We start from the raw sequence: 23,106 nt of genomic DNA, 5'->3' as shown, positions 1-23,106 counted from the left end.
CCAGTATCCGATTTTTATCTTTGAACTTGTATCAAATTTTCACATTTTCTAAATAAACGGGAACAGCCTTCCCAACGATAAAAAACATACATAGGCAAACACAGTCTAAATATATATTGAAAATATACATACTAAATTTGTGTATATATATAAGTATGAAGCATGTGTGTGTATACATATATTTAAAATATATCTTTACTTGAGTACATATATGTATATATAAATTTCAACAGCCATAGATACCTCATATTGTATGAGACAATACATATAAGCAACAGAAACCATTTACCTCTGGGGTGCTTAAAAATTTTAAGAACTGGATGTGAAAGAGAATATTTTTCTTCCAGGAAAGAGTTTATTCAAAATTTCCCGAGTGAAGAAGGGTAGGGAAACTATCTCCCATTTAGAACACAGAAGGGGGTAAGTGGAGAAGAACTTACCCTTAAAGAGAATCTAGTATTGCATATGGTTGGAACAAAATCAGTGAAAGGCAGAGAGAAAACAATGTTCAATGTTTCTCCACAAGCTGCTAGATAAACTGAGAGAGAAGAGGGAAAACAAACAGAACATCTGTCAAGATTACTCCCCACTTTATTCTTCAACAAATTATCAAGCATGTAGGTTAAATGATGAAAATATATTCAAGAACTCATTATATAGGCAATTGCTATTTTAACTACTGAATATTTAGAGTACATCGTACTAAATTATTTTGGAAGTATTTACTCCCTAGAGCTTGTCCTTTATAGAAAGACACTGTAATTAGTACAATAAAACAGCAAGTAGACAGTAAGAACTACTGTAACCAATACCTTGGGACTTTCTTTATTGCTTCACACATCAGTTTTTGGACAAGAAAACACACTGAAAGTTCCTCAGGCTTCTGATGAAGCAGTGAGCCTTATATTTAACTATAACACAACGTCTTTATTTTTAATCCATCATTCTCATTCTACATTGAAACTATAAGATTCCAGTACACTGTAGACCAAGTAGCACGTGAAGCAAAGTTTTGGCTTTTCTGAAATGGACATTTCCAGTTATATGGAGTTCAAATGGTATTTTGCCAACATTATTTTTAAAAATGTATTTCCCAAGTGAACGCTTCCAGTTCGCTTACTGAATACATGTCAAGACCTCACAGTTGCTCTCTACAAACTGTTGTACTAAATCAAAGATTCAAAGGGTCTTGAAAAATGAATGCTAAATCATGATCTAGAGCTGCACTCTCCCCAAAAAAAGGAATGCACTTTGTACATATAAAGTCAATTAGAACTTACAACAGCTTTAGGATGGCTTATGCACACCAACAGAAGCAAAGCAGGTAGTTATCACTAAACACACATTCCTCTAGCAAAAACATTGTAATTCTCATATACTCTCTACTTCTAGTCTATCTTCTGTATGTATTTGTTGTAGCATGTACTCTTCTTCCAATAAAAAAGTGATCTCACCGTTTTCTTGTTGTTTGGTGGAACAGTCGATCCAGTTGTGTTGATTTGCAGCCCAAATCATTTCAAACTGATGAAACATGACTTTGAAGTTCCACATATAAGGAACAAATGAAAAAATATCGGGTGCACTATCACTGGACCAGTCTTGGATCAAATCTAAACCCACATAAAGTAATAAAAGAAAAGTTAGTAACAATCAAGTGAGAGATTTCTTCCTTCAAATTTTTGGCTTTTTGTAAACTGTAGATCTTTGCTCCTTTACAGGAAAAGGAAAACGAGAATACACAGTCTCCATTTCTCAAGCAGATATTCCACACATACTTGCTGTGAATCCATGTCCCATTTTTAAGCTGGAAAGCCAGAGGTTTAATCATGTTTTCTAGTTTAGTTTTGTCTGGTATCAGAGTTATACATCGATCTAAAAGCACTGGGCTACCAACTGCTTTCCTTTGGTTTTCCACTCTGATAACGTGAATACGTACTACTACTATTTTCTAACACAGCAACACACTGTTCTTGTAGGAGCTCTTGTTTGTTCTGAATAGACTGGTAGACTACGCTGTGTACTGTAGCACTATAAAGATCATTGCTCGGCCTCACTAGGAGGATAACTTTATTAACATGGCACTATGCCTGCACTAATTAATCCTCCCTCTCAGCAGGGCTAATTAGCCCAGGCTGCCACATTGGTGGGGCTATATTCTTTCCATTACAGCAGCTGGAATGTTCAGTACTAGCTTGGTGATATTGTATCACATTGTATTGCACGTGTATTCTTCCTCACAGCCAAAACCCCAAGGAACAAATTACTTTCTCTTATCATCTGTGAGCAACAGGGGCACGACCTAAAGCCTAAGTGGCTAAAAATCAGTCAGCCAGAGACCAACATGGGAGAAATCAGCATTCTAAGTGACAAATACTAAACGAATCAATAGCTCTGATAAAAATAAATTAATCTGAAATTTGAAATCACTTAACTGCAGACCAAATATAGTTTAGATGTTAGAAATTTAAATTATTTGGTATCTCCACTCAAATATAAGAACATCATGTACATAGACACCTACAGGCAACAGAAAACATCAGAAACTTTGTCCTCAGAAAAAAATTGTTGTCCTAAATATGTGAAATCATAGTATTTGACCTAGGACACATTTGCAGAATTTGAATCGAAATTCCAAAGAAAGAATTTTTAATTTGATAAGTAAATTATTTAATAAAGAAGTTACCTGTAAAGAAGCTTTTCTGAGCGAAGATAAAATGATAGGTTGCTTTATAAACCTCAAGTTCGCATTGCCATGTCTGTGGCATGTTCCATATCCGGGGATAGCTGGCATTAATATGGAACTGTGAACAAGATATTAAAGCATCACAATTACTTGAAAAGATGACAAGGCCTGACCCTGTAGCTCAGCAGTTTTCACATATGTACTCTGCTGAATAATTAAAACTGTTTTCCTGCTGGGATGAACAGAAGGCCTCCCCAGCTCCTTAATAATTTAATATCTCTCTCTCACTGTGTTTGAAGGTCAAGTGTTAGCATATTCATTTATTTGGAAAGGTACACTACGAAATTCCAATATATCTGTTGCAGTAGATGTACCAAGCAATTTATAAACCGTTTTCATTCAAAGCATCACTTTTCACGATACACTAAAGATAAAATCTGTCAGACTGCAATATTTTTCAACCATTGATATGATGCTCTAATTTAGACATTAAAAACATCACTGTAATAAGGTCATTTAAAAACTAGTGAGAAAGGCAGTCTCCAGAATTGCAGTACTGCAGAAGTGACACGCTAGGCAAGCAAAAGAATAACACTGCACTCTGAAGTACCTGTGCACACACATTCTGTAGCACAGCTAGTGACTGTATTCATTTATTAAGGTCACGTCTATATAAACACATAGCTCCACAGTAAACAAAGCAAATGTAAGTGGTACTCCAACCCTTCTGCCGCTCTCAATACACATACAACTTGGTAAATAAATTATCTAAGTCACTGAAAGTTACACAGGTACACAGTTATGTGTATATATCTAATACCTTACATATAAAAGCCTTACAAAATGCATTCAAAAGGCCTGTTTCTGTCTGGTTTAAGAACCTAAAGAACTGCTACACAGGCAAATAAATATGTTCTTTACTAAAAATCCTCTAGTGAATGAAGCTTTGTGCTTATTAACTCAAACTTACAGCCAGCATTTCAGCTTCTAAGAGAGTCCGGTACTGCATACTGCTGGTGGCATCAACATGTAGAAGCTGCCCTTTAATTGTAGGTGAATAGCCTAGCAAAGAAAAGACATTAAAACATAACCATTACACAAATATTTAAATCATTTTCACCAGTGATTTCACCAGTCCACTAACAATCAAGAAATACCATGATGGAAATTAGTACTATAACAGTTCTGTTCTCTGCTATTTGTCAACAAAGAGCTTAACGTTTTCTGCCTTTATGTAGAAGGGATGACAATAGTCTTCTTGCCGGGTCTGGAAATGCTCAGGTTCTTGGTTTAAGTTGCAGAATAAAACATGCCAGAAAGAAGCAAGAGATCAAACCCTAACTTTAAATTTATGCCCACTTCACCTTGGCTTTTGGGGTTTGTTTTGCTTAATTAAAACACCATTAAATTAGTTTTCATAACATGCTTCTTGATATGATTCAGCTACTACATAACTCCTACTGAAGACGTCTTCCTCCTTTGAGTTGACAGCATACCTGTAATCTGCTTCAATTCACACATAGTTAAATGATATACTGCCTAGCAGTTAATGAATTTGTTTCGTAACCCAAGCAAAACATGGAGGCAATTTAACTATTTAAATATGTACATGTTTTAATACCTTGCAATGAATGTACAAGACAATATATTTTGTTCCTTTACATAAGAATATACATGTCATAGTCACAAAGGAAAAACACTACAAGACATTCACACACATAGGAATTAAGAGAACTGTTCAGGAAAAACAAAGTAAGCTTAGCTTTTAACTCACCATTTTCACCTACTGTCATGGGAATATTTATTTCCAAATATGATCCTGCACCAACGTTTACATGTACAGCATTAGTTTCCTGTATTGCACGGAAGGAAAAAAGTCCAAAGATTACTTCTAGGCCCACTGCATCAACCAGTGTACTTTATGCTATTACCCATACCTGGATTAAGGCATCAGATGACTGACTTCTTTCTTGCCTTCAGAAAAATTACTAATGAACTATACACAATCATACCAAACAGCACCACTTTTAGGCTTAATATGCTGTCTTAAATCCACAAATAGAAACAGCCCAAGATATTCTGGTCCAAGGCCTAAGAGGGCAGGTGAATATCTCTTTCTAGCACTACACTTTCTAACCCTTTCAGTCATCAAAAAAAGAAGAAAAACAAGTGTCCAATGAAATCACAGTATATCCCATTTATAAGAGTAGCAACAAGAGAAAGGAAAATCCAGACCCCTATACACATGCTTTTTGTTCCCTTCACTACCATCTCTCCTGTAGTATTAGACATTTATCCAATAGCAGAAGAATTTATCTTTTCATGGTGGCGAGCTATGCAGTCATGGAAGACTGCATAGGAGGTGTCCAGATCATGAATTCCAGAGACTATAGGTGCTGGCATGGCTTAAGATGTAGCTTGAAGGCTTAAAAGAAACTTAATGTAAGGCAAAAGATCTAATGCCTCCCAGCCAATATTTCACTTTGAAGTGTTTGCCCATAATTATGGAAGACTAAACCAATAATCGCCAAACTTTTAAAACCATAGTTCTGTAATAAACACCCATGACAAGTAAAAATAAGCACAACCAAAAAGCACAGCATAATCATAGTAAGCAAGTTATTGTCTAGATTTTTTTTTCATTATTTACCCTATTTTTGGTAAAAAGCAAATCAATGGTGGCATCTGCAATAATATTCATCCGCAGTTCAAAAGCAAGAATCTGTCTTGGTTTCCCAGGTTGAGCAATTTCTGAGACTTTCATAACTTGGTAGTCTGGTGGGAAGAAAAACTTCCACAAACAATCCCTGGTAGGCAAGAAGAAAAAAAAAATATGTTTTTATTTACAGAAGAAATATATACACAATTACATGTATTTATGCATTTGGTTTACTTTATTATCTTCCAGTCAGCCAAGTCTTTCAACAACTGGAAGTGGTAAGAAAAAACATTTCTTTCAAGTCTTCATCACCTTACTGAAATCTCCTAAAGTTTCAGAGCCAAGAAGTGACTTTTAGATAAAAGCCATAAATGGATTGACTGTAAATATTTTAATTCAGGTGGCAAACAAGCTATGCTTTTCTTCTTATTCCTAATCTTTGGTTTACAAATCTATGACAAAAACATAGTAGGAAATAATCTGTTTACACATCAGTTTCTGTATAAATAATTGATGTATGCCCAGAAATAAACAAAAGATAAAACTTTAGGACCTCAGATGGGAGTGAAATGAAACTTACATTTCCACAGACTTATGTGAATATGTAGCTACATGAAAGGAAAGCCAGAGTGACAAATCATAGACGGAATAGCTTATATGGGTCATAAGGGGGTGGATGGTCTTCAAAGTGGGGGTAGCAGTTTCCTGCACCACTAGAGCAGCTTAAAAGTTAATAAAAAAAAGCCAAAAAAAAAAAGCCCAACAACAAAGCACCCACAAACCCCATACTGTCAACACTGTGGGGTAATGCAAGATTTTACTGCATGATGCATTAAAGATGGATACTTCATAGAATCATAGAATAACCAGGTTGGAAAAGACCCACTGGATCATCGAGTCCAACCATTTCTATCAAACACTATCCCATGCCCCTTAGCACCTCGTCCACCCGTGCCTTAAACACCTCCAGGGAAGGTGACTCAACCACCTCCCTGGGCAGCCTGTTTCAGTGCCCAATGACCCTTTCTGTGAAGAATTTTTTCCTAATGTCCAGCCTATACTTGTCAAAGGCCTTCTATGACTGAAAGTTCAAAGTCCACAGAACTCCTACAGATCTGTGCTTCTAAAACATCCAGGTACTTACCAAAATTCTATTGTCTGCTCATGGCACAATGTAAAAGTGTTCCCAGGTATGCACCTATGAACTCTACGCACTCTGCACAGGCACAAAACTGCCTTCTGCCAGTTAAAATTTTAATAAGCATACCATCATAAAATATACCTAAAAGGAGGTTGTAGCAAGGTGGGGGTTGGTCTCTTCTCCCAGGCAGCCAGTGACAGGACAAGGGGAAATGGCCTCAAGATGCGCCAGGGGAGATTTAAGTTGGTTATTAGGAGGAATTTCTTTACTGAAAGGGTTGTCAAGATTGAAACCGGATGCCCAGGGAGGTGGTTCAGTCACCATCCCTGGAGGTGTTTAAAAGGGTAGATGTCATACCTGGGGACATGGTCTAGTGGTGGACTTAGCAGGGCTGGATTGATGGTTGGACTCAAAGATCTTAGATGTCTTTTCCAGCCTAAACCATTTTATGGTTCTACAAAGTGAGCTTTCTTGGTAGTATTAAAAATTTCATTAATGATTCAGTGACTTCATGTTCCTAGAAAAGCACTGTTCTGGAAAGACGCGTTTCCTCTGAAAGTCTCTAAGATGCTGTCATATCTAACAACTACTCTGATCTGCCATCCTCACATTCCTAAGAGACAGGTAATCATAGTAGTTTCACAGGAGAATTGACAGAGGCCAAGAGAAGTATCAATCTGTAATTAATCGGGGAAAAGAGGGAAAGCATTGATTATGTCACTTTTACTTAACATTCCTTTTCTCTCTGAACAATTCTATTGCCTTCAACAGAAAATACTCATGCACAAAACATCGAGGGCTAAGGAAATAATACCAAAGATTGTTGGTCTTGAGATACTGACACATCCTAACTACAGCAACAGGATTTTACTGTAGCTGAGTAACAAGGCCAACAATGGCAACTGATGACTCCTTGGGGTAAGAAGCTCTTGTGGGCTGACAGTTGGACTTGGATGATCTCAGAGGTCTTTTCCAACCTTAAGGATTCTATGAATAGTAGTAGAGCTGCGGCCTAATACTTTGTCACTAAAACATGTAGATAATAAATACTTTGGAGACAATATCAAGCGGATGATTCTCCTAAGCAGTGATAAATTATTTTCTCTCATTATTTTCATAGCCAGATTAGAACTTCCATGAAACTCCCTCATCAATATGCAGTGTATTCCCATTCATGAGCTGAGAAGCACTTGACAAGTCTAAAGGCAACCAATTAAAAGGTTAAACCCTTAGGTATGTAACACTTGATAAACAGCATTACTTTGTTTACAAAAAACAGGAACATAATTTATTAACTTAATAACAAAAATTCACTGAGTGATCCTAAGTTCAGAAGGCCAACAAGATAAACAGTGAATTTACTAATCTGAATTCATTGTGGCAGGACTCTTTGTTCAGACTGCCTCGTCCACTCCCTACAAACTATAAATCTGAGCAATCACACACGGGAAACCTTACAATGTTTTCTCAATAGAAATAGATATTAAAGACTAAAACTAAAAATGTACATTGTGGTGATACCTCTGCCTATCAGCCCAAGGTCCATAGTTAAAGTCTGTTCCTTTTCCGCAAACAATGTCCAAACCCCAACATGGTGGCAGATCCTGTAATTTGCTGTCTTCGTTGTTTGCTTCTTCATCATTGCTTTCCTCCGTTTCCTCTGGTACAAGACCTATATTACAAAACACAATAAACTGATTATTAAAGGAAGCTGCTTCAAATTAGCATGAACAATGTTTGCTCACTACAAGACAATTAAAGTGTCCTGATGTCAGTTTTATTTGAAACCACTAATGTACGTAACTATCAAGGCACAATTCAATGCAGACTCCTCACAGAAGGGCAAGAATATGACCAGAATTTCTTGTTTTTTTCTGAAGTGCTGCTCACTGATGTCAGTGAAATGCTGGCATACACACATCTCTGAAATATGCTTTTACCAATAGAGTCTTTCATACATCCACATTCACTTCCAAATCCTATTTACAAACCCAGTTTTGAAATAAAGGAGATTAAGTTAAAACCATTTCTACAGACACTTCAAGCAAATAAAAAGGAAGACTTCCTTGAGCAGACCCAGAGTTACCAGTAAAAATTCAAACAGTCATCCAGCAATGATCCAAAATTCTCACTTATCCCACACCAGCATACATCATTATTAAACACATTATCTTTGTTCAAGATTCAGGCAACACCTGGAATCAGAGCAAAAGCTTTTGCAAACCCAAAATTAAGTGGTCATATAACGCACTGGATTTAAAGTGAAAGAGACAGAGACTGCGATATTCAGAAACTGATGCATCAAATAAGCTTCCCAAAAACCCCAGTAGATATTGACTATAAATTGTCCCCGCTCCTGAAGTACTTTTGTAAACTTCCATCACTTAAATTTACAGCTTAAAACATAACTTGTTTCAAGACCAAACATCAAGGATGCAGCTCAAAACTCCATTCTCTTCTAAATATGAAACATGAACTCCTTCCCATTTGTTTCAATATTTTTTTTTATTTGCAGAAAACATAATTTATGAACACTTCTACACTAACTCAGCATAAAGAGCTTTCAACACAAAAAACCAGTTGTCTAGAGAGTTCAGACAACTAAATAAACAAAGGGCCTTTGAAACCCTTTAACATTTTATTGTTGTATTTAATGGAAGGTACCTGGTTCATCCATGTAGTAATAGATATCAACATCATTGGACTGCATTACAACAAAACCTTCACCCATCAGCCTTGGTGGTCTGTAATGGAGGAGTGCAAAGAAAAAAAGATTAAAAGCCAATGTACCAAGATTAATTTTTACAAATTCAAGTGATTTTAAACGAAATGTATTAAGAATAATGGAAGAGATTACACAGGTGAGGCTCACTTACAGCATGTAAGCAGTACGTATTTAACTTTGGAACTGTCAATAAAACTACTATCTGTCTCAAATAAGCCAACAGTGGAGACACAGCATATGTGGTGTCTGACCAGGAAGGTTTACGCAGCAAGATTCGGGTTTGGTGCAATCCTAAGACACCATCTCCATGCATCCATACTGCTCTTGCCAGCAGCCTGTCTGCAAGATCCACAGGTAGTCATCTACCAAACATCATCTACCAAACACCAGTACGGTCACACTACCAGAAGGGTGAAAAGAACAGACACGAGTGCCCAGGTCACACAGCAATCTGTTCGAATGCAGCTGGTTTTGAGCTAAACTTGAAATGCAGGTTATAACGTCAGGTCCTCTCTTTCCCTATCGCACTGTGATCCCTGCAACCTCAGACTAAATGAGCTTCTGAAAATAAACACTGTGAATATTCGAGTCTATCTGGTCTCAAGTCTCCTATCAAAAAGGTTAACTGTTGTATTGCTAGGCTATGTCAACACCAATTTGCAAAATACACTTCATCATTACACTATTTTTATTGTTATTATTACTGTTATTACATAAAGCAACTTAAGAGTTTAGTTAACTCAGTCATGAAGACAACAGGCTCCTCTCCACAAAGATATTTCTCAGTTATTATAAACCATAACCAACTACTGAAGTTTTACTTTCAAACTTTCTTTCAATCAAGAGTTCCTTTCTCCTTGCCCTACATCACTCTTTCACCTGCTAATTGTTTTCTGACTAAAATAGCACTCCAAACCAAGGGGATGAGACATCTGCAGTAATTAGACCATTAATTAAAAAAAAAAAAGGAAAAAAATAAGGCTCTCCTTCCTTAATAACATTTCTTCCTCAATATATAAGTGGACCTAAGCGATTAATACACAAAATGCTTCTCCTAACACTATTATATGGGCATATTGCAATCTCCTTCTTACAGTGTTACCACACATTAATTCAAATAATATTATATTTAGTAGCAGTAGTAATAATAATATAATGTGAAAATTCTGTTTTTACTGCAAAAGATGGGTTTGCCACTTTCCATCCACTTTTATAAATTGTCACCTCTTAAAAAAAAAAGAAAGGTCCAATGACAGAAATACACAATCTTAGCGTGTGGCCTCTTAAAAGCACATTGCCCATTTCACCACAGCTTGAATGCAGGAGAGCTTGGAAAATATGGAAGATGGCAGATGTGGATCCAATGTGCTGTCAGAGAGGGGGACACAGTTCATGTGGAACGGCTATAGTATTCCAAATTTCACGGAACAAAACACATACGAGATCAAGCAGCAGGGAATAAGTACATCATAGACACCTCACACTTCATGGCTGAGCTGCTGAAATGAGACACGACCTTTGCCTGACAATGTTTCACCTACATGTGCCACATCTACAGCTTTTCTGAACCACTACAGGGATGGTGACTCCATCACGGCCCTGCGCAGCCTGTGCCAATGCTTCACCACTCTTTCAGCAAAGAAATTTTTCCCAACATTGAGCCTAAACCTCCCTCCCCCTGGCACAAACTGAGGCAATTTCCTCTTGTCCTTTCACTTGTCACCTGGGAGAAGAGACCCACACCTACCTCTCTACAAACTCCTTTCAGGGAGTTGTAAAGAACAATGAGGTCTCCCCCCTTCAGCCTCTTTTCTCTAGACTAAACATCCCCAGTTCCCTCAGCCCCTCCTCCTAACACTTGTTCTCCAGACCCTTCACCAGCTTCTCCGGACACGCTCCAGCAGCTCCATGTCCTTCCTGACAGCTGACCCACCAGCAGAATAGATTTAGAACCAACATGTATCTTTTTCTTAATCGGGATGAATTCTATGATCATCACCCACTGTACAGCCACGTGAAAAATAAACTAATACTGTTTCTTTTAGCTGTATTTGCAGCTTAAATGGCATGTGGAACTACCTCTGCAGAAAACAGAAGAGGAAGGCAGCTCATGAGGCTGCCTAACCCACTTTCAGAGGAATAGTCACATCTTGCCAGACTTAGCCGATGGAGAAGGAAGAACCCTAGAAACCCCATCACAGGCCATTTGCAAAAACTAATTAGGTTATCTCATTTCTTTCAATGCCACTACCATTAAAAAGTATTTCCTAATATCTGTCCTAAATTTCCACTTCGATTCTGCTGACTTGGTCACTGTTCTCCAACCTTGTTCTGTTTTGATCTGCCTTTCACAGCACAGTTGTTTTTTCCTTGAGTTTCGGAGGATTGATTTGCAAGAAGTGATGGAGATGCTGAGGTGTCTGTTTGTAATACAATAGGACAGTTTTCAAGGTGGGTATTTGATGTTAGTATCGATCAGTCAGTCTGTTACCAATTCCTTCAAGTCACTTAGCTGGTTTTTTATACGTACATTGCCTGCAGGAATTTCTGAAAGTTAAGATACTCAGCTTAACTTTTAAGCCCAAGAAGCATAAGAGGGCAGGCTTTAAAGATTCAGACGTTCCCAGTTTCCGATGAATTGGGTCATTTGTTGAATCTACCAAGTAAATTAGGGCATATGCTTTCTGTACACATGCCATCCTTCAGCCATCAGGAGCTGTAGGGATGGTAACAGCATACAAAGAAAATACTTAGTGCAAGCAGAGGAAAAAGCTAATAGTTTGAATATCTTAATCCTATTTTGCTTTGGTCTTGTTTGTTTTCAATTTTAATAGGGGAAACTTCCTTTGTCGTCACATTGGAAGAGTAAGACTGTACACATCCAGAATGTTATTTGAAAACATATAAAGGCATCCTATACACAACAGATACAAAACCAATTAAGATACAGTCAAATGGTGTACAGTTTTATTTCCAAACAGCATAATTCATTCTCCGGATATCGTTGCTAAGGGGGTACAAAACAGGTATAATCATCCTGCGTAAACTCCTACAAACAATTGTCTAAGGATAGTATACATTATTTATTTCTTGTTAGGCAAATAAAGCCTATGGAAGATCAAATTTTCTGTTGAACATATAATATTTTAAGAATTAAATAAGATAATGCAGAAAAATCTGGCTGTGATGTTCATACCACATCAATCGGGAATGTTAGTATAATATGCATGTAACGGTTTGGCAAGTTAAAATGTAATAAAATGAGAATCCAGTGTCAAATCAGTTCACACAAGCACCACTTGACTTATTACAATTCGGTTGCATAAAGCTGCACAAGCCCACAACTCCACTTATGTGGAACACTCAAAGGTAAAAGGATCAGCAATCCGTCTTCAGAATATAACATGATTTCTACTACGGCAAGTATTGTACAGCTTTTGCCCATTTTCTAAACATTTTTTCATATGTGAATCAGCCCTACAGAAGTCAACAGCTTAAATCCTGCATTTATTGGAGGGGGGAGAATTAGATGAGACATTAGGAAGAAATTCTTCACGATGAGGGTGGTGAAGCACTGACTCAGGTTGCCCAAGGAAGCTGTGGTTGCCCCATCCCTGGAGGTGTTCAAGGCCAGGTTGGATGGGGCCTTGGGCAGCCTGATCCAGTGGGAGGTGTTCCTGCCCATGGCAGACAGTTGGAACTGGATGATCTTTAAGGTCTCTTCCAACACAAACCATTCTATGATTCTATGAAATGAAGTCCCAGAAACATAACCAACATTATTTTCTTCATTTTATTAACATAAAGAATAAAATAATACAGAAACACAAACACCCAAAACTTACTCATCATTTTGAAGACCAACATATCTCGGACTTGGAACCAGCATGACTCTAACATTTTCCAGTTTTCCTTTCACAATGTGCATAAACTGATCAAGGTGGCTCGAAGGTGGTTTTGTCGTATATGTCAAAAAAGCATCATCAAAGTTAATGCAAAGTGTCTGTGGCTGATAATGATTCCCAAATGCCAATCGACCCTGAATCAAAAAGAAAACCCAATTCCTTATTATACACTGCTCTTTTATATATGTGTATATATTTACCTATAGTAATGCTGTATAACCAGCTATAGGCAATTAAAGACTGCAGACAAAAATCCTGGACATAATCTGTGCATATCTAAAAATACTACCTTGTACATTAAACTCACAATATTCTATCTCCCATCACCTCAATAAATTTTCCTGGTTTTTGGGGAGGCAACATAAACTTTCAAGGAATGCATTCAAATATCCTTATTAAAAGATGCAGGAAAGAAAGGGAAAAAGGAGAAGAAAAATCTCCCAAACACCTCCCAAAACTCCAACAGACCACACCTTGTACAACACCATTACCTAGCTTAATTACTTGGTGATATTCTTGAAATCACTATAAGTTTAAGATACAAGTATTTCCCAAAAATACAGAGAACATAACCATGTTTCTATCAGCACCAGCAAGATCTGTGACTGTGTCAGGGAAGTGCTGGTGGTGCTGTACCCGATTTTTTTAAAGCATGAAGGACAACAAAAACTCAAAAAGAATGCATAAGAAAAGTGAATGGCAAGCCTTACTTTTTAGCGTATACTGCTAAATACCTTTATTATTGGCATCTTTTCACTTACCGTGCTCACATTGACTTTTATGACTGGAATAAGTGACCTCCATGAAGAAGAAGGGTCTTGAGATTCTGTTTTTACTTTAACGCTGTGGGAAAAAGATGGGTTTTATTATTTTGGTTTTTCTCCAGAAGAAGTGATCAACCTTTTCTTCTACAGCTCTTAAGTGCACAGTTCTTGGGGAGCACTGCTTCCCACACTTTCTTCCCTGTAAGGGACGTGCTAGCAGTTTACTGCAGACTTCTCCAAAGCCTGGAAGAACAGCAGTAAGCATAAGCAGCTGCATCTTTAGTGCTGGTATACTGAGCTGACACAGGTAGAAAACAAGCGTGCCATGTTTAACATGGAGCATTAGTTCACTAAACCCTCCTCAGGTAAACTTGGTGTGTTCTAAATATTCCTCAACCAATCCTTATATGTCTTTGGTGTGGGGGTTTTTGTTTCCCAAGACACAGCCTCTCCAAAGGCAGAAGTTCTTCCTGCTCCTGTCAATGAAGGCGTAAGATGAAAACGTGAAGAGACTGGCTCAGAGACACTGCCCTGTACCAAATTCAGGGCTGCCACAGCATCCTGCAGCTGCCCACTGTGTAAACCAGCAACAAACATTGGCCTGGCCAGCAGCCATGGAAGGACTCAAGTCTCATTAGATCTCCGCTCTTCTCGCCAATAATTCAGTCTGCTGTGATTCTTCTTGTTGAAAACCTGACTCCACTACACACAAGCCGTGTAAAGTAACTCCTGATAGACCTACACCATGTTTCTTGGGGTCCCCTAAAAGAGGAGTGAAACAGTAAAGAAGGCCTGTGTAGCTAAACACAAACACACACTCCTAAAGAGTCAACCCATGTCAGCCCAAGTTTAAAGCTCAAAACCCAGTAAGTCTTCCCAACACCATACAGATCTTCACATTTCGCCTACTCAATGTTGTGCAGCTACTAGTACTACTGTGCAGCACCATTATTATTCTGTAAGCATAATCCTCTTGAAACACGCTCCCTTTCAAACAGATTTTTCAACCTGCCTCTGATCATTAAACAAGGAGCGTTGGGCTTGTTTGGCTGTGTTTTTTAATTATTATGGTAGGAAGTCTGAGGATAGGAAAAAGATTTAGGCTGTCAGGCTTGTCAGTGCAATTTCTCTCTCTCTGCGCCTCAACCATTTGGCCTCCAGAGCATATATTAACAAAACATTACCCAATTAGTTCAGCACTCTGCAGAACAAAGCATCCACAGAAGAGTAAAACAAATAGTAATTTACCTTTCAAGATTGGTATGAGTTCTCTGCCTCCCGTTCACTTGTGCTTTTTCATCATCTTTTTTTGCTGGAATTATTGTGGGATCCAAGCCAAATAGTTCTTGAAGTTGCCCATAAAGCTCAGAACGGTTGTACACATGAAATTCAAAGTCATTCACCATAATATACAGTCGTGTTTCTGCCTTTGGATCTGAACAAATACCAGGAAAAGAATTGCTAATTCTATTCCACCGTTCCCTTGCAACATTTAGTTTTTCTATTACGCACATTTTGCCAAAAAAAAAAATCTGCATTGTAGTAAAAGATCTGCTGAAGTACATATTAAAAAGCAGTAAAAACACTAAAAAATAACTACACCATTCTAAGAAAACCACTAAAACCTGGCAAGTAAGATAGTTGCATACAAAATATAAAACTTGAAAGGCATTTCAGCCTTAGGTCACAGTCCAAAAATAAAACCATCCGGAAGCTGCACAATATAAATGAGGTTTATTCAGTCACATGTACAAAAACAAACAAAAAAATTCCTCTTGATGAACAGCACCGAAACTCAGGGCTTCTTAGCACAGATATCAGTACTTGAGATCAAGTCAGTCTCAAAAACCAAATGGGTTTCTAGCCAAGCTCTGTGTTACAGAAGGCCTGAAGTGAGAAAAAGCTTTCTGTTACAAACACAAAACAGTAATACACGGAACTAATAAGAACATTCACTTTCACAAATTTAAAATTCTAACCATAATATCAGCTTGACTCTCTGATACTTAAAAACTAGTTTAACATCTGCTGATCGCATACAGAGCTGTTTGGGACATACTTTGACATACTTTCACCTTCGATAGTATGACCTGATTATGTAGTTAATGCGAGGAAAAAGCTTGCACCATTTCCCCATAATTACCCAGTTGAAAGGCTGCCTGTTACACATTCACTCAAGAGACCTGAGCTGCTCTAAAACCTGATCCAGTCTTTCTAAGTCAAACAGACTTTGGGAAGCTGAAGTAACAATGGACATTACAGCAGTCCCCAATCTGTAATTCAGGGGATACAAACTGAAGGCAACATTTCCCTCAGACACTAGAAATTAGGAAGGCAGAGCTCACAAAACTGTCCCAACAACAGCAACCCACCTTTCAGCCTCACACCAAGACAACCAGAAATTTCTACAGCATTATAAAAACAAATAAAAGAGCATAAGAAGTCTCCAGAAAGCACTGGCACCACAGGAGACAGAGAGAAAAGTTAATGAGCCAGTTTCAGTTCCTTCCTGTTTTCATAAAAGCACGGTCAAATCTATTTGTCGGTAACGTTAACTTACATCAATAAGACATAGGCAAAGAATGACATGGACAAAGATTGGGATATACAATTGCTCACCAGGGAGATCTCAGCATCATCAGGAAGACAAATAAATCTAATTTTTCAATTCCTGGAGGCAAGCATTAGATTTCATTAACGAAATAAAATCATATGCAGTAAATCATGTATTTAAAGGGGATTTAAATAGACAACTATCTCTTCTTTCTAATAATAAAAATAAGGTATGACCTCCATATGCCAATTTGGTTGCCCAAGGAAAAAGAGACAAGCACATCCGAATGCCGCATAGCTAAGTGATTAGTTAGAGAAGCGTATACGTAGGTTGTGTAAAACTAACTACCAGGCTGACAACAAAATACTGAAGTTTTATCAATATCTGTTAGAATCAAGGTGTTCAATATAGCCGAGGTTTTGATACTTGCCTCCTACAGAGTTTTATCAAGATCATTTACTTATTCAAATGGTTTTCTCACACCTACCCACACAATTCAAATAAATACACCCACTAAACAAAACTTAACAGAAACATGGAACAAGTCACTCCTAAAAATGAAAAGGAGAGGAATTGGTTCTCAAAACAGTATTCACCCTTCAAAAAGCACCTCTAACACTACACTATCTGGCTTTACAATATAAAAGTTGATAATCTGCTGTGGCCCCCAAGCCAAGACATCTGGGTGTGTCCTATTCACAACATAATCCTCCAAATTTTGTTCCTAAACCACTTTAATTTCTCAAGTATGTACAAAACCTGCTCTCAAGTCCCAGAATGATTTAACATACACTCAAGGCAGCAAGACAACCCACATACTTGACTTTTTCTATGAGGTTCTTTCAACATTATTACAACATGCCTAGTACAAACACAGTGCCCTGATGAAAAACAGATTGCACTTGCTAGGTCAAACTGAGGAACGTCTATTATAATAAAAATGGGGAGGGGCTCTCTATCAGGGAGTGCAGAGAGAGGACAAGGGGGAATGGTTTTAAACTGAAATAGGGCAGAGTTAGATTAGAGATTGGGAAGAAATGCTTTCCTGTGAGGGTGGTGAGGCACTAGCACAGTCTGCCCAGAGAAGTCGTCGCTGCCCCATCCCTGCAGATGTTCAAGGCCAACTTGGTGAGGCTTTGAGTAACCTGATAACATAAATCTTTAGGATGCAATTTACTTGCAGCCTTTGCGATTTGGTCAGGAACGGGTATTTCCGTTGTGATCAAGAAGGTTAAAAAGTATTGGGAAGAATACACCCGAAGAATCATTGAAGATTAAGGTTAAAAATGAAAGCATCTCTGTCATTAACCAAAACGTAAAGTGAGGAAGATTTCTTTTCCTAGAATAATAATATATCAGAAGATATTTTATTCACGTTACTTTGTTGTCAGACCTATCCACCTCTGACCTCCTTGGTTACCTGGATTACTTGTTCACTAATTACACAGTCTTAAATGTCAGCACAAATGGTTAAAGCCTTGCAAAAACATCACCATAAGAGACAGACAAAGCTATCTTTATTGCATTAAGTTCAATTCATTTTTTTCATTCTGTGAGCCACTAGAGAAATATGTTTTAACTAGCAGATGAAGAAAATTCCATGAAAATCTCTTGGACAATAACCTGTGGTTGGAAGAGTCTAATTAACTCTAAGACTAGCTTTCACTTTCTGAATTACTATTGTTACGGTCTGAAGAACTTGAACGGTGCCCTTTCAGCTTCGAGGCTTAGTAACACCTCAGTAAAAAGAAATGAGCAACTCTTCGTAATTCGTATCACTATATTAAACAGCATCTCCCATGTACTCACACAACGTGCATGCAGCACACCTACCACTGTTGAGTTGGCATTGACAAACCAAAGCTGTACAAGCTTGCTGACAGGTCTAAGAGGCTTCACTCCATCAGAGGCCACTTCCATAGCGAAGATGGGGAAAAAAAAAAGCCCACCAAAGTTCAATGACCCTCTCAATTAGTGCCCTCCTCAACTGTAGACAGTTGCTAATTCAAGAAGGTCCAGAAATGTCAGTGGAGCTGTAATGCTTCAGATGTCAAGACATTCAGGACCTAAGGCTCATTCTACCTAATCCTAGAGATGCCTAAGCACACATCACAAGGCCACTTATGTTTTCTCACAGTGTTTTCTGCAGATACTATTTGTCTCTTGCATCTGGTGTAAATGGCCCTTCTTCAGACAGAGATTAGGAAGGAAAATAAATTAATTTTTCACATTGCCCTACTCTGATGGCCACAAATGTCACCAAGACACAGGGTTATCAAAAAGTGAAGAACATCCCCTACCTTAACACTTCTGCTAAAATACTGACAGCACAACATTAAAACTTGCGAACTAAAATCATTCCAGAACAGAACAGCTCTATTTATCATAGTTATAAATGTTGATAAAGGTCAATATGGCTATATTACAGCTAATAAAGGCTACTACTAAGGTTAATGTTTTTTTCTTAAGAAGGGTTCAAGTCCTTGATAACGAACCCTGCATTTACTTCATTGTGTTGTTCTAGTTTACTAACACAGATCCACCAATTAAAAGAACCCACGCCTTCTAATGATTCAACATATTTCAGGCACCTATTAACAAATCAACATCCAATTGTGCAAAGGAAGCATATTTCTCTGAACTTTGAAGCCTTTTTGAGAAACCTACCATGCTGCTTCTGCTTAGGGTTGTACATCTTCCACCAGCGAAATATAATAAATCCATCTTGAATTCTAAATCAAAGTAATTAGATAAAACAGAAGTTAAAAGAGTGATAATCTGGAATCCTATGTGCAGTAGCATGACATGTTGCCTTCTACAGTGCAAAGATCTGTAGTTGCAGTCAAACACAATATTCAAGCATAAAATGTGCAATATAATACATATTTATTGCATCTGCTGAAACATGTATAAAATCCCATATCCATTGCCTTTTCAAGGCTTTCCAGATTTAACAGTAAGAATCAAAATTACAAACTATTTGCTAGCGTGCAATTTGCGAAACAAACTATTCTCAATTCCAGTAAACAAATGCAAACTACTTGGCCAAAATCTTCCAGACTAAGAGCAGGAGTGTGAAGGAGTGAAGTACATTAATGAGAAACAGTTCTCCTTAAACTCTCGAGTTCTTTCTTCCGAAATCACTAAGGACAACTAGCATCTTACTCAGTACTCACTGGCTGATAGCACTTAAACAGCAAATGAGCTAACACTGTCAATATCTAAGAATGCCTAAATACTACCACAATAAGAGCCAGTTTATCTTTAACATTTATAAATATTTTTATTGCTCCTTTGTAAGATGGTATTTTGAAACACGTAATTTAGATATATACATTTACTATATTTGAAAACGCTATCTAGAAGAGCAACTCCCTCGGAAATCCGTACCTGATAGACATGTCTTCTGTGATGAAATAGATTTCACGAACCATGACTTTTCCAGACAGCACAGAGAACGAAAACGAACCTAGTGCAAGAGAAAGTGTTTATAGGACATTAGCATAAAGATGTTGATGCTTTGTTATCTGAATAGGAAGAATATAGTACTCAATTATCTAATGTCTTCACCAGAAATCTGGAGTTTTCCTTTTGAAAACACAATGTCTTTCAAACGTGACGAAGTCAGAGATTCAGAACACACAAGACAAAGACACAAGATAAAAAAGCACACAGCTCTAAAAGGTGCTGGGTTTGGCATCACCCAAGAATAAAACCAATGCACTAAGACCCACCAGTCACCCAGGAGCATTCAGGTGCCTTGCAAAGCTTGTGAAAAGAGAGTCAGGAAAGCTATTTTGACCATTTTTAAGTATCGAGCCATGTATGCAAGGCTGTAATTAGAGAAATAAAGTTTCCTGACAGAATAATTACTCAAATTTTGAATAGCTATAAACTTTTAAGACCAATTATTATGACAAATTGTGTTTATGGCAGGAAAGATTAATAAGCATGAAAAGACCAGCAGGTAATGCAATAGCCCATATTTTTCCTAAGGCTTTTCATCTCACCCACTGAAAGTTAAGTAAATCATGATTTGTTTCTTAAAAAAAAAGAAAAATTAACATGAATTGATTGAAGCCAAACTGTAAATCATGGGATTTAATTAATGTTATGTTCATTTTACTGATTAAGTTTATAGAGAACACCATCTATTTGGCCGGCTAAGTCCAGCTGTCTTTACTTAATAGCAATTTCACAGAGAAATTTTAATAAAAGCCCATAGATCAAGCGTAGCAGCCAGTAAGAATTTCATCTACATTGCTGCTCAAAATGTTGGATTTGAAGATGGTTTGGATTACAGTTTTTAAATTCTTGAGGACATAAGAAAAATATTGCAGGGGTCTTTGGCAGGTGGGTATGGGTGGTTTGGTAGTTTTTAAGTTTTCACTATTTTTCTGATCAGTAGTTGCAGGGAAGGTTCAGAACTAAAGTCGTCATTCTGGGAGGCAGATGGAGGGAGGCATGGAAGAATAAATGAAAGAAAATTAAAAGTGCAGTCAGAGTGAGGTTGTGGGATACCTTCTGTGACTCAGCATCAGATATTTTTGTAATGTGGGTGAGTGCCCAAGTGATTTGTACTGACCCCATTTTATTAAAAAATGTTTTAAAATACCTTAATAAAAAAGTTAATGGGTTTTGATGCAAGTGTTCTAGGCAGTACAAATTTTACATATCACAAGTCCCAGTATGGATTAACATGATTAGTTGTTCCAACAGCTTATTTAGAAAGCAAGGACACTGCTGTAGCAGGGAGTTGAGGCTTGAGACCACACTGTGTCCCTCTGAGCCCACTCCAACAGTTGTTACCCAACACTTTGGATGTTCTACAACCCGACTGAAAGGTGCAGGGGAGTGGGAAGCTGCACCCCTTAACACCAAATCAAGAGGCAAATTCAGAAGCAGCTCAGGTAGGTTTCATGGGGGACTAAGGTCAGTCTTCTCCTTTTAGGACACTAACCATGATGATTACAGTGCTTTAAAAAGAGATAATGGAAAAGGTATAGATTTTAAGTACACAACGTATATGGACTACACAGAAAAAAAGTACACTCAACTTAAAAATAAGAAACCTGTCAAATGAACTTTAAAATAAAATAATGAGAGATTGCAATGAAAACAGGGTGTTTTTCTACATATGCCAGCAACCTTCCCCTAAAGCATAATATTGAACTTTCTCTCTTCTTAAGGTATCAATGATACATTTGATCATTTTCAAATTACTGTAACAAAGGAACATTTAGATTTTAGAATCATAGAATGGTCTGGGTTGGAAGGGACTTTAAAGATCATCCAGTTCCAACCCCTCGTCATGGGCAGGGACACCTCCCACCAGACCAGGCTGCTCCAGGCCCTACCCAACCTGGCCCTGAACACCTCCAGGGAGGAGCAGAGTTTTAGCAAATTGAGGCATAATAAAAAGCAGACAGACAGAGCGCTGCATTATAGCAGTCATAACTTACCAATATGGATGTAGCCATGTTTATATAATCTGTTAAGAACCAATGTTAAAATGAGTCCAATGTTCCGGGAATTATAATATGTTAGGTAGATAATCCATCCACAAGACAATATTGTCGCTGTTGAGAGATTAAAATGAATTAAAGGTTTGGGTTTTTTTGAAGTATGCTGACCTAGATAAAAGCTTTACCTATTAAGACTATACAGTACAGGAACATTCTTCCTATTCTCCAACGAAATTTCAAACTGATGGGACATTTTAATGGATGTTTTCAGAGACATGCTGTGAGAAGGGTGTAAAGCGAAAAAGAAGGGGAAATGAGAAGTTCAGAAAGTATAGATTCTTCTGGGCATCTGCAAAAGGCAACACATATAATCACATAACTTATCATTCAAAAACTTAAATTTCATATATCAATCATAATATGCATTTTCCTGCACAGTCATTTATTTCAAAACAACCCAAAAAAACCTACAACAGTCACACTACATTTCTTCTCCAAACTATGAACTGTAACTTAAATTACTAGTTTTCCAGATCTTAACACAGGAAGCAACGTTATCACATCCGAAACCATTTCCGAAGTTGCTGTATCCTGAGAGAAATGTATCAGTCCTTGCCTTGGCAGAAATCTGTCAACAGTTCAAGCATGAAATTTGACAGGAAAAAAGGCAGTAGCAAACTAGAGAGAAACATGTTTTAAAAAAAAAATTAGGTCTGCTAATCCCCGAAGTAATTTTAACGTTAGTTGATTAAGAGCCAGTAACCTATTTCTAACTACAAGGGTTCTCAAAGCTTCCAGAAGGACAAACCTAAAAGGAACTGGACTGTCAGGGAACAGACTAGTTCTAATTTGTTTTACTGATAATTACCAATCTGTTTGTTGCAAAGCAGAAAAGCAAGCAGTTTTGGTATCTGAGATATCTCTACTCACTACGTGAACTTTGTAACAGAAGGTTTTCATTTCCGTATACACTTCATACTAAAAAACTCAGATTTATTGTGCTTTTTATGGGAAGGCTGAAGTGCAAAAAGGTGTATGGGTGTGATGCCTTCAAAACAGTGTGATTAATCAATCAAACAAACAAACAAACCAACCCACCAAACAAAAAAATTACAAAACCAGCCTGTCCTTTTACTGCCTCTTAATTTTTTATGGCCGTGGGATGCTCTACTGCTTTGTAACAACTCTTGTGCTTTGTTGAAAGATTAGA

General features: G+C 37.6%; 1 protein-coding gene across 9 annotated transcripts in view; it reads right to left on the bottom strand.

Annotated features, from left to right (window-relative positions):
- Positions 1 to 23,106, bottom strand: part of BLTP1 (bridge-like lipid transfer protein family member 1) — a 121,645-nt gene that overhangs the window by 87,570 nt on the left and 10,969 nt on the right. For all 9 annotated transcript variants that reach the window (XM_069855169.1, XM_069855170.1, XM_069855173.1 and 6 more), the window contains exons 3-16: positions 21,894 to 22,010; positions 19,822 to 19,900; positions 19,099 to 19,163; positions 15,126 to 15,312; positions 13,875 to 13,956; positions 13,054 to 13,247; positions 9,148 to 9,227; positions 8,005 to 8,155; positions 5,334 to 5,490; positions 4,458 to 4,536; positions 3,654 to 3,745; positions 2,684 to 2,801; positions 1,455 to 1,610; positions 441 to 538 (exon numbers count right to left, since the gene is read on the bottom strand). In XM_069855169.1, the coding sequence (XP_069711270.1) occupies positions 441 to 538; positions 1,455 to 1,610; positions 2,684 to 2,801; positions 3,654 to 3,745; positions 4,458 to 4,536; positions 5,334 to 5,490; positions 8,005 to 8,155; positions 9,148 to 9,227; positions 13,054 to 13,247; positions 13,875 to 13,956; positions 15,126 to 15,312; positions 19,099 to 19,163; positions 19,822 to 19,900; positions 21,894 to 22,010 (1,655 nt within the window). The remainder of the gene's footprint in view (positions 1 to 440; positions 539 to 1,454; positions 1,611 to 2,683; positions 2,802 to 3,653; positions 3,746 to 4,457; positions 4,537 to 5,333; positions 5,491 to 8,004; positions 8,156 to 9,147; positions 9,228 to 13,053; positions 13,248 to 13,874; positions 13,957 to 15,125; positions 15,313 to 19,098; positions 19,164 to 19,821; positions 19,901 to 21,893; positions 22,011 to 23,106) is intronic.

The sequence above is a fragment of the Phaenicophaeus curvirostris genome, chromosome 4, assembly GCF_032191515.1.
Source record: "Phaenicophaeus curvirostris isolate KB17595 chromosome 4, BPBGC_Pcur_1.0, whole genome shotgun sequence".
In the NCBI taxonomy this organism is placed as follows: domain Eukaryota; kingdom Metazoa; phylum Chordata; class Aves; order Cuculiformes; family Cuculidae; genus Phaenicophaeus; species Phaenicophaeus curvirostris.
This window is presented reverse-complemented; position numbering and strand designations above follow the sequence as displayed.